Below are 11,747 nucleotides of genomic sequence, written 5' to 3'. Positions count from 1 at the left end.
GTGTGATGAGTATTACAGAGGTAGGGGACACCAAAATAGATTTTTTTTTTCTGCAAGATTTTTAATCCTTCCCATTCAATGTTTTCATTGAGAATTGGTGCATAAAGTTAATTATTGAAACACTTTAGGTTAGGCACACAAACAGATCAAATTTGTGCAAATGTATAGGTAGGTATTGCATAATGTGTTCGGTCGTAGGTACCTTATAGCTGTGGCGCTGGTACTATGTAAGAATGTACCACCAACTTTTGTGTGCACGAACCATATACTGCCCCAAGACCCATTTATTTAGGTAGTTCCCACGCGACGGGTGGAGACCGACGCGATTAGGCAAGTCTGGAAGTCGCGATGGCCCACATAATAAGTAAAGATAGAAATATCAGAAATATTCCAGGTTCTATGTACTTCCTACTTGAGGAAGCGCATCTACTACATAGGTACCTGTATGTAGATAGTTAGTACCTAATGTACCAAATAGACAGTGTTTGACCTGTGCAATTGACTTTATCTTCTAAACTTAACTTAAGTTGGAATCTAGGCACTTTCAACTATCTCAGTAAGATATCCCAGTCACCCACCGACTTCTATTACCAAGCATCCATTGGGTACCTATCCTTAACACAGCATTCAATGCTAAACAAATACCCATCTGGATGCAAATGAATGGATCTTGTTCGCGTAATACCCAGGTACTTTAGCTGCAGAGTTGTCTGTAGCTATATACGTGTCTTGGTATATACTTCATTAGGAAAGGCGAATACGTTACTTTCAACCATTTGAAGGGTTCGTAAGAGTCTATCATAACCCTAGAATACTCGAGAAAACTGTCAATAAACTTGGCCCATATGGACAGCTAGGCGGCAGACTCGAAAATGCCTGCCCTAGTTAGGTCCAACTCGTTTATTTTCCCTGATCTCGACTTTACGTTACGACGTCAGTTCAACAAGACTGGCTTTCGTCCATTCCAGCGGGAGATTATACAAGCTGCACTAGATGGCAACGATGTCTTTGTTCAAGCAGCCACATCATTTGGGAAGAGCTTGTGCTTTCAGCTTCCTGCCGTAGTAGATCAAGGCAGTGAGTTTTTAACTTCTACCTCCCTATTCTTATTATTTCGCTTTTATTTCCCATCAATGCTAGCCTTTTACTTACATTGAGACGTAGTTACTATTGTTGTATCGCCATTGCTGAGTCTCATGATGAACCAGGTGGAAGCTCTTCGAGCTGCTGATATTAACGCTAGCTCGTTGAATAGCAACACGCCTCTGGTAGAAAAAGATCGCATTATGAATGATCTCAAAACTGGCCACCCCCGAACTCGGCTACTCTATGTAACCCCGGAGCTTTGCGCCCAGGACCGTTTCCGGGACAGGTTGAGGGTGGTTCACGAACAACGAGAACTTGCGCGTATCGCTATCGACGAAGCGCATTGCATCTCAGAATGGGGCCATGACTTCCGCAAGGATTTCAAGAGACTAGCATGGTTTCGAGAATCGTTTCCGGACGTGCCTATCATGTGTCTGACAGCAACAGCCAATAATCAGGTGCGCAATGATGTGCTCGCTATCCTTAGGTTAGACGTGAACCCGGAAAGGCTGAAAACGTTCACAATGACTGCCCATCGGCCAAATCTCCACTTCGAGATTCGATTCACACGTGATGAAGATGATCAGCGTCTAGACGACTTCCTCGGATGGATCCGCGGCGTATATCAGCGTAGAGCCAAGGGTCCACGAAAGAGTGAGCTTACCACCATCGGTGAGCGAGCTGAGAATGTTCCTGGTATCATCTACACTATTTCGCGGGATGAGTGTGAGAATCTTGCCTCGCAGCTCAGACAGGAAGGCATCGGTGCCCAACCGTTTCACGCAAAACTATCGAAAGAGACCAAGGAGCGTGTTCTTGCCAAATGGGTATCTAACGAACCTGGCTATGACATAATCGTAGCTACAACCGCGTTCGGTATGGGTATTGACAAGAACAATGTCCGTTTTGTTGTTCATTGGAGGCTCCCTAAATCCTTCGAGGGATACTATCAAGAAGCTGGACGAGCTGGGCGTGATGGTAACGCGGCGTACTGCTTTCTCTACTACAGCCGTGAAGATAGGGACCGAGTCAGCAGCCTGATCGTGCGAGATCGCAATTCGGTTTCGAATTCCAATTTCGAGGCACGCGCTAGAAGCCTACAGGCTCTAGCCCAATACTGTGAGAGCACAAATGCTTGCCGCCATAAGCTCATCTGCAAATATTTCGGAGAAAATGTCACCCCGGCATGTGATTATGCATGCGACTGGCATAAAGACAGCGCCGATCTTCAGCGGCGTTTCCTCAGGGGACTGGCAAGTGAGGAGTGGGTCAGCACGCAGAGAGAGGAAGGGATGTATGAAGTAGATTGGGACGAGTAATGCATAAAGAGCCTTCGTTGGCGGAAAAGGTCCGATTCGTAGTGTGAGAACTACATCGATGTTTGGATAGAAGCAAACCAGTATACTAATGCTGTTAGCACCCTAAGGCACCTTACGCATGCCATGTTACATCCCTCCAATCGGCTCGATCGCGACCCCGCATGTTTAACATCAGCTCGCAGCTCTGAAGCAAAGCTCCTCCTTATCCAATTATACCAATATCCAATTCTTTAGTACGAATTCTCTGAAGGGTTACAATTCTATGTTTTGCTATTGCCAAGATACAATACCATTGAATTTCTGAGGAGCACCGTTTCATAATGTCAGCCCCGAGTTCATCAGTATATCCTCCGCATTCTAACCCCTCCGTCCCCGGGGCTCCGGCCAATATATCGTCAACTCCAGCTCCGAATAATACGGCTGGGTCGTCTAACGCCGTGAGCGCGCCACTACTCTCGCCATCTTCTCATTCTACCGCGCCGCGTCTGCGACCATCTAACCCCGCCTCAGCATCTCGGAGCACTACAACGCCCCCTACAACTATTACCGCATCCTCTGCCATTGGAGCTCAGCCCCGCGTCACGATGGATCCGAACCCAACTCTGCCGTCCCGCACGACACAGCTGCACATCAACGAAGCACGTGCTGCTCTTGTGGCTTCTATGTCGAACATGCTAGACTCTGAACTGCAATCGCGCGCCTCGCTACTCCATTCAAATGCCGCGGCATTAACTAAGCAAGAGAAGGACGTGATAAAAGGAACCGAGGCGCTACGGAAAGAAAACGACAAGCTCGAGAAACTAGCCCGCGACACAGAGCGTAAGATCAAGGAGCTGGGCAACGTGCAAAATTGGGCCGAGGTCTTGGAAAGGGACTTCCTAATCCTAGAGGAGACCGCACGCCTGGTGAAAAATGGTAGCGGGAGCGATAGCTGCAGTGAGTGTAGCAGAAGTAGTTGGTCAGGGAGCTACAGCGCTGATGATAGTAGGGCGGGAAGCCGCCGAGGAAGTGTGACGGGCGACGCTGATGTTAATGGTAAGAAACCCGAAGAACATGAATTGAATGGTCATACCACCACAGATAGTGGCACTAGAAGCGGCGCCTTTTCTGGAAGGGGTGATGTACATGTTACCGTGGACAGGGAAGTCGCTGCGAGTATTAGTGAAGCTATGGCTACGGCCATGCACGAGTCCCTGGATACTCTATCGCTGGGTCCGGTTCCGTTTGACACGCATGAGAGCTCGATTAAAGGTAAGGAACCAGCTACTGAGGGCAGTAGGACAGAGGTTGAGAATTCGCCTGGCAATATCCCCGAAACTGGACCTAGTGAGCTATCGCTACCATCTAGTAGGACACTATCAGAAAGTCGAGAAAATGATGCAGCTGAGGATAAGAATCCGAGTTCTCCAACAGTAACATGATGTTGGTGTGAACTATCAACCTTTCATTAGAGAATTGGATTGTGGGCATGATACCAGACTTGGGGCTTAAGGCCTAATAGGAGTTTATAGTTAGGAAATATATTACGGACAACTATGGTTTGCTTGAGGGGACATGTCATTCAATAAGTTAGAGATTCGAATGGAGAGTCAGTCTTACACTAAGTATAGTTTGCCTTATGAGACGAGTGGACGCTCATATACAGTTGAGAAAATTGACATTTAATATTGCATTAATTATGTATATCAGTCAGCTACGATTTATAGGTACCTTAAGTTTGCTACAACTCTATCTACCCTCAAATGTTTCTAACCATCCAAGTCTCGTTTACATCGTTCCCATAAATTTGTTTCCATCTCTAAGAGTACATCTACCAGGTCATGCGAGGTTAAATATATCTTCCTAATCGTTATGTTCGTCGCGAAGGGTTCCAAACCTAACAAGTTTATAGGAGGCCCGGGAGAATGACGCTGCGCTTCTTCTTATACTTGTCGCCAAACTGCTTGCGGTAGGCCTTTTCCTTGCCCCATGCCCAGGTATACATGAAATAGGAGCCGATGAAGATGAAAAGCAGTAGAGATGGGCTGCGGGTAACCAGAATGATACCGATCCAAGCTATGATCTCAAACATATAGTTGGGACAAGTCACAAGGCCAAAGCTGTGGCCGCTGGGGATCTTCCTGGCTGTTTCACCGGGCTTGCGCAGGTGCGCTAGGTAGTAGTGGACGTCGAAGTTACCAATTTCGCCGATAAAATAGAGGGCGATTCCGAGGTAAGTAAGAGGGGTCGGGACGTCAGGGGAAAGAGCAGCAGGCGAGAAGGGCGCGTAGACCTCGAGGGCGCCGAGGAGACCGGCGAAAGTCCAGTAGAAGAAGGAGTTGCGGAAAACGTAGGCGAAGGGCATGGTGTTGGCGGAGAACTTGTGCAGGAATATGGTCTCGAGCTCGCGCTTGACGAAGTGCGCCGTGATCATGGCGAAGGCGGCCTGCTGCGCAAACGAGAGCTGCCCGTCGGACCGGATACCGTAGGGGAGATGGTTCTTGAGCAGAGGGTATACGGCTGGGTATAGGTGGTTTCGCAGGCCTAGGAAGAGAGGGTGGAAGAGTAGGGGTCCGAGGTACTCGATCACGTAGACTAGTCGCCAGCTAATCTGGGCACCTGTTCAATTCGGTCAGTATTTATTTTATATAGGCTGGCGCAGAGGAGAGGGCCATACCAAGGTCCTTGACGAGCAGTTCCCCATGCTTCACAACCTCGGACTGTTCTCGTAGCAGAGCTTTCCTATCCTTAAGAGTCTTCTTAGAGACAGGGTCGAAGATGCCAATGCGGTTGAAGTCCGAGACCCTAGCGGCGCGCGCAATAGCCTTCTTTGCATCTTCGACGGTAGCATCTTCGGCCAGCTCAACGGAGGGGGGCAGTCCCTTAAGGCCCTTCCGTGACCGGTTGGTGACTTTTAGCGACAGGCCTCCCATGTTGTAACAGACGACCACGAAGCCAAAATCCGGTTCAATTGAACTAGCAGAGACGGTATATAACTCCTAAAAGAAGGCGTTGGAGACCGGGCGGGTTTAGTTAGGCCGGTAAGGATGATGGTGAAGTGTTATTTAACCTAGACTTTTTTGTGGGAAATTTGTTGAGTGGTTCCAGCTGCATTAGAGCTGAACACCGAGGAAATATATTCGGTAATATATTGACGTCTTACGCCGTATGATACTTGCTTTTTTTGATTTTTACTTTTACAAGGGTTATAGGTATGATAAGAATATTACGATAAGAGCTACTTGCCGCGGCCCGACAATATGTATATAGGTAGGCACATATTATTTATTAGGAAATGGGACAGTCTAAAATATTATCATGATAATGATAATTAGTGTGATATCCATATTGTGAGGCGGTTATGCATATTTACCAGTTATTCGAGGTACGGTAATGATAGGTATGGAAGCAGAGTTACACCGTACTACCTAGATACCGGGATAATGGATGTGACGTCTTAGTATTATGCAGTTATCAGCTAAAACCACAAAACTACAATTCAGCCACAGACTTTACGAAGAGATATATGTATTTATCCATCATCGCCCCTCCAACTTGTCGTAAGACACCGACAACAAACAGGTCCGGACTCCCGCCTACCGCCTCCCGCCTCCCGCCCCCCGTTGTTGAGTTCAAGTTTATTAACCTTGACCAATGCCATTGTTTCAATGCTGTCCAAGTCCGCGGGACTTAGCACTCCCATAAACCCCATAAACCCCATAAACCCCATGAAAACATATTATACTCGAATATGCCACCGCCCAACACTCCGGAAGAAGGGCTAATAGCTACCACCGCAACCCTCGCTCTCCGACCTTTGATGGGTAGTGATCCTACCGCCACTTCCCTAGATCTCCGAGCCCTTGAATACGAAGATAGCGTTGACGAGAACCTCATATGTCCCATATGCCGAGTCCCATTCATATCTCCGGTTATCACAAATTGTGACCATGTCTTCTGCCATAGATGCATCGTTCAAGCCCACGCTCTAAACCCCGTCTGCCCCGTCGACCGGCTTCCTTTAAAGCTCGTGTCCGAGACACGACCCGCGCCTAAGATTGTCCATAACCAGCTTGATAATCTATCCGTTAAGTGCCCGAATAGTTCCCGCGGCTGTGCTCTTATAGTTTCTCGATCGTTAGTCGAAAATCACGTTGCGCGGTATTGTGATAAGACACTTGTACCATGCCCGCACCCGTCTTGCAATAAGTCGGTAATCCGAAAGGATATCGGGAAAGGATGTCTCCACTACGATGTTAAATGCGAATACTGCGAGCAAGTAAGGCAGAAAGCGGATATAGAAGAACACCAGGACACCGAATGTCCGAATCGGAAGACGGAATGTGAATTGTGTAGTATTGAGTATGTACGGCACAAGCAGGAGGAACATTTAAAAGAGTGCCCCGAGGCCCAAACCAGCTGCAAGTTTGCCTTATTTGGCTGTGAGAAACTTGTCAAGCGCTGGCAGCTGGAGGAGCACGCATTGAGGTGTGCTTATCGAGTTGTTGGACCCGTAGGAGAGCAGCTGGCCGAACTTCGAGCCGAGCTTACCACTCTCCAAGAGAGGGATCGACTAAAAGATCGACGGATCAAGTTCCTCGAGAACCGAGGATTTCCGCTGCCGACACCGACCTCGCCAGAGCCCATGTCGGATATCAATTTACCAGAGAACAGCTCAACCCATGAGGACAGCGCACCTTACGAGTCTCGAGATCAGTATTTCTTATCCCTGTTCGAGGCCATGGAGTCTAAGGTTGAGCGCCTTTCTACCGCGCTCAATGAAGTCGAGGGGCGACATTCGATGATGCTTTTCAACGAGAGCTCGCAGATCAAAGACCAGCTTACTGAGATCCGGAGCACCATGGGCGTGCTCGGGATGCATGTTAGGTGGCTCATGAATTTCAGGCTGCAAGAGAGAGGCAGGGCCGGGACATCCTCTCCGTCCATGCCAAACTCCTTCTCTGGCAACCAGGCGAACATTATCGACGACAATATATCCCGACGTATGATCGTTAACTTACGAGAGCACCCGCCTCGGTTATAGGCAACTATATTAGTTGTTGCATGCTTAAGATGAACAAGCTTCGAACCACCTGAATTACTTTACAGGTATCTGAAGAGGTTTACCTTATCTCTGTAGGATGGTTCGGGTGGTGTTTCAAGCCCAAGCAGAATAATGTCTGAATAATGTTTGGAGTTTTACGGTATAAACAGCGCAGCAATTCAATGGAACGGAGTTTGTTATGTCTAATTTACTCTCAATTTGGTATCAGGGTTTACACAACTTGTATAGACGACAGAACATGCTAGGAAAAAAAACAATCATACGGCTCATCGTCTATGTCTTGTGTTGTCTATAGAGAGACGGCAAGAGTCATGAAATTTTCTATCGAATCACTCCTCTAGCTGCTCTGCAGAAAGTCGAGAAAGTAACTACACCCACCCCAGCCTAGACAGCGGTAGTAGTAAGTGGGTTCGAATCCCACTGCGATCAACCAAAGTTGGCTATCTGGCGTTGTAGCTGCCTACCTAGCCATAGCCCTAATAGACGTAAACGTTCTAATCATCCCCATCATCGTCATCATCATCACCGTCATCGTAGACAGAAGTAGCGGTTGATTCTTCCACCTCCAATTGTTTCCACCACTGTGCCTCTTCTATCTTTGATAGTCTGTAGGAGTCAAGTTCATGGTAATCCCAATGAATGCTCTCTTGTGGCCATTCGGTCCGAGGCAGCACCTCTCCAACAAAATGCGGATGATCTTGATCGAACAGTGGGCGAAGAAGCGGTCCAAATCGGGATTGTAACTCTGAACGATGGTGCGCGTTTGTGAGGACGCCTAATTCTAGAATATAGTCTATGGCGGGTTGCAAGATATGGCTTTGATCTGGGAACCAAACTGAAACCAACGCTCTTAAGTCAATATCACAACCGTGATTGCTGATCATTCTAAGTGTTTGTGGGGATGCCTCGATTGTCAAAAATGGCATATCTCTTCCTAGTTGTATCTTCCTTGCTTCGTTTCCTTTCTGTATTGACGGGCATTCTGATCTGAAGCGTGCCTTTAAAATGCAACTTCCTAAGTCGCGCGGTTGATAGATACCTCTACTTATCACGATAGCAAACCTTGGGTTTACACCATGATAGAGCATCAATGCGACGACAGCCAGACTTGGTGTATATAAAATGCACCAATCTTTAAGAATATGGTGAAACTCGGGCGCAGTAATATTATGTCCCATCACAGAATCGGGTGAAGCACCTCGGTCAAGGAAGGTCTGAAGTACTCTAATGGCTTTGGATGGTATAATATGTGGGCTCATAAGCTGGCTTTGTCCAATATCAAATAAACACCAGGAAGCACATAAGTCTATCATTTCGGAGTCTGTGTCTGCCTCTAAGGGAAGGTTTTCGTAGATTCCAATCAGTATGCAAATTATAATGATGACATTTTCAGGGGGATATTGAATTACCCTGTTATCATAAATGGTACGAAGCATACAAGGGCGGGTTCTCAAGCTAGCTACTGTGCGGCAGGTGTGGTCCAAGAATTGACTAAAGCGCGGACGAGCCCGGTGTTGCTCACGATTGTTTTGTCGGCAAACAATCCATAGGATATCTTGTTGAAAAGTTGGGTGGGAAGGGTAATAAAAGAAACCTGCACTATCCTCGATAACATTGCCCCAGCTTATGGACCTTTGAAGAGAGAATAACTTGGGAGAGAAATAGGCCATAGGGAGACGGATACGCTTCAGCTGGCCCAAATATGTCTGGCAAAATGCGTCAAAAGGATCAAATTCTTTCAGTACAGACTCCGTCTCGGCCTTAAAATGTTGGCTTTCTAGGAACTCTGCGATAGACCGATGTATAAGGCGAACCACATCCCCCAGCATGTTCGGGTATGTAGTCTTAGCGGGAGGTTCACGTAGTTCGAGAAGTCCTTTGCATACACCATATACTCGTCTTTTGCTTCTTTCTAATCTTTCTCCGTGCTCCGAAGTCGTGAATAGTCTAACAGGCCAGTCTATTGCAAAGTTCCGGTTCTCGATATATTCTTCTAGGAACGAGTATTGCATTAGGCAGATTTGGTTACCATGTGTAGTGACGAAGGAAGCCAGAGAGAGCATGCTATATGCTAGTCTTCGGTTATTGGTAGGAATCGAGTCCAAGAGTTGTTTAAGCACTGGAGTGAAAGTGCTAATATTAGCCACCATGATAATAATAGTAATATAATCATGTTTCATAAAGCTGGTACTTACTAGGCTCAAGGTCAGTGGGAAGAGACCTGACAAGCCTTATGAGGTCTTGTATCCGGTCACCATCCGCAATTCCATTTTCGATATGCCGAAGAACAAGAGATACCCATAAGAAGACGCCGTCTGAATCCCTAACAATGTCGCCTTCCAAATCCATGGTCTCGCATGTGTTTGATAATTCGTCATCATTATTCAAGCTGTCACTATTTCTCACTAAGGCATCGAGATTCATCTCGCGAAGTCGGTCTCTGACGAATCGCTGGATATCAGACCTTGTAATGTCGTGCAGTCGGATTCTAGGACAATTCTTAAAAGCATCCTGGAATATCGGCCATTCCCGGCTTGAAATGCAGAGCTTTATGTCCTGTGTTCCGTTACTCCATCTAACTAGTTGCTTGGTCAAGTCTGCATGGTGCCCTTCGAACTCGTCGAGGCCATCTATAAAAAGTACAAACTTATGCTGTCCATAAGTCTGGTTTTCCATGAGCCTCTCGAATGCTTGCCGGCATTCACAATGTTCAACGTGAACGTTTTCTCTATGCATTGATTCTTCCCACTGCTCTGGGAATGCGAGGCGCACAAGTTCAGGACATTCTGAGAGGAGGCAATGCAGTAACCCTCGAATCAAGCCATTGGTATTTTTCTGCAGAGCAGACCCTGGCTTCCAAAAAAAGAATCTACCCAGCACGAGCTTCTTCTTGTCTGCCCACATTTCTAGGTAGTCCTTTGTTTTGAGATGCCGAACAAGGTACTTCATTAGTGTCGATTTCCCAGAACCTGGCTTGCCCGAGATGTGAAATATTCCTGTGCCCTTTTTGAGCCAAGTAATAAAGTTATCCCTGGCTTCGGTCATGACCTGACATGTTGATTCAGGCATTTCCTCTACGCTTGAAATAACGGGTAGTAATGGTTTTGAAGCATACCGAGGTCTTTCTAAAAGTTTGACGGAGTTTTCACTCTCCGCTATGGACAACCTATCGTCTTCCATGCCCCAACTAAGGCTCGAGCTATCACTTAGTTGCTCTTCTAGATCGTGAGTGACAGAGGAAGAATCATGGCCACTCTCTTTGGTAGTGTATACCGGTCTTGTGATATCGCTACTAAGAGTTGACCTGATAGAACCCGCTTTGCTAGCTTTATTTGACCGTTGTGAGGTATAGCTCGGACTTCGATGACTTTCATTATTAATCTCGTGATCACTGTGGTCTTCTGGGTATTCGTCATCGTCATCACTCATTTCGGGTTCAGTATTGTCGTCTTTAACTACATCAGTGGCACTAATGTCGAAAATCCAGTCGAAGGTTCTCTCATGAGCTTCTTCGATATCTTCGAATCTTTCGTTCATCAGTTGAAAGCGTAGTGCGTCTAGAACCCTAGCCTGGCGTGTTTTCAAGATAGCCTCATCGCTTAGTTGAACCAATGACCGGATCTGGCCCAGTGCTTCGGTACTAAGGCAAGAGACGTTGGTACCTTGACGTAGAGCTTCGATGTTCCTACTAAGCGACTGTAACTCATCTTTACTAGCTTGGCCGCTTTTGAGAAGCCTGTCGAGGCGTTCTAGCGAGTCGGATCTACGTTACATCGGTCAGAAATCTATGATGTTTGTTGAAGGTTCCTCTTACTTTATCGAACTGAGAAGTTCCAAGCCTAGCTGCTGTTTACAACGATCCAATCTCTTTTCCAATTCGGACTTCTGGTCGCTCTTCCGCCAGTTATGTATTGCAGCTTTAAACGCATGTCGTCTAGAATTTGGGTCTTTAGCCTTCAGCTGATCGAGCAACTTCATAAGCTCCACCGACGCAACTTCGCATTCAGTAGCGACATCATAAAGAGGGCTATTCTGCCGTGAAGAACCAATTTGTTTGGCCCCTTTCAACTCGGCAGTGAGTTGTTGGAGCCGTCCCGTCATAGAAGATAAATTTTTGTTATCCTCACTGGCACCTGACTTTGACTCGTAGATGTTCTTGGACAGGGAAATTAGTTTGAACCCAAACTCTACAAAAGTGATAATGTTGCCTGCGAGGCCAATTGCCGCGAATGGGTCCATGTCGCCAACAACCTTAGCGTGCTAGATGCGAGTGGACGATGAGGTTATTGAAGACTGGT

At 46.9% G+C, this 11,747-nt stretch overlaps 4 protein-coding genes across 4 annotated transcripts; 2 read left to right on the top strand and 2 right to left on the bottom strand.

Moving 5' to 3' along the window:
• Positions 1-768: 768 nt before the first annotated feature.
• Positions 769-2,593, top strand: F4813DRAFT_27527 (ATP-dependent DNA helicase). The gene is made up of 3 exons (XM_049240432.1): positions 769-1,077; positions 1,165-2,448; positions 2,504-2,593. Exons 1-2 carry the CDS (start codon positions 873-875, stop codon positions 2,403-2,405), a joined length of 1,446 nt encoding a protein of 481 aa, XP_049101250.1. The 5' UTR covers positions 769-872; the 3' UTR covers positions 2,406-2,448; positions 2,504-2,593.
• F4813DRAFT_27483 (uncharacterized protein) lies at positions 2,566-3,925 on the top strand. Its single transcript, XM_049240426.1, has one exon. It carries the CDS (start codon positions 2,726-2,728, stop codon positions 3,824-3,826), a length of 1,101 nt encoding a protein of 366 aa, XP_049101249.1. The 5' UTR covers positions 2,566-2,725; the 3' UTR covers positions 3,827-3,925.
• A 345-nt stretch (positions 3,926-4,270) lies between these two features.
• F4813DRAFT_27494 (3-oxo-5-alpha-steroid 4-dehydrogenase-domain-containing protein) lies at positions 4,271-5,679 on the bottom strand. Its single transcript, XM_049240428.1, has 2 exons — positions 5,062-5,679; positions 4,271-5,003 (listed from the first exon to the last, which is right to left on the bottom strand). Exons 1-2 carry the CDS (start codon positions 5,315-5,317, stop codon positions 4,291-4,293), a joined length of 969 nt encoding a protein of 322 aa, XP_049101248.1. The 5' UTR covers positions 5,318-5,679; the 3' UTR covers positions 4,271-4,290.
• A 2,006-nt stretch (positions 5,680-7,685) lies between these two features.
• Positions 7,686-11,688, bottom strand: F4813DRAFT_395201 (uncharacterized protein; the record flags this gene model as incomplete). Its single annotated transcript, XM_049247670.1, has 3 exons — positions 7,686-9,568; positions 9,645-11,212; positions 11,264-11,688. The coding sequence occupies 3 exons, from the start codon at positions 11,686-11,688 to the stop codon at positions 7,944-7,946; spliced, it is 3,618 nt and encodes a 1,205-aa protein (XP_049101247.1). The 3' UTR covers positions 7,686-7,943.
• Positions 11,689-11,747: the final 59 nt, after the last annotated feature.

The sequence above is a fragment of the Daldinia decipiens genome, assembly GCF_022478715.1.
Source record: "Daldinia decipiens strain CBS 113046 unplaced genomic scaffold F4813scaffold_10, whole genome shotgun sequence".
Classification (NCBI taxonomy): domain Eukaryota; kingdom Fungi; phylum Ascomycota; class Sordariomycetes; order Xylariales; family Hypoxylaceae; genus Daldinia; species Daldinia decipiens.
This window is presented reverse-complemented; position numbering and strand designations above follow the sequence as displayed.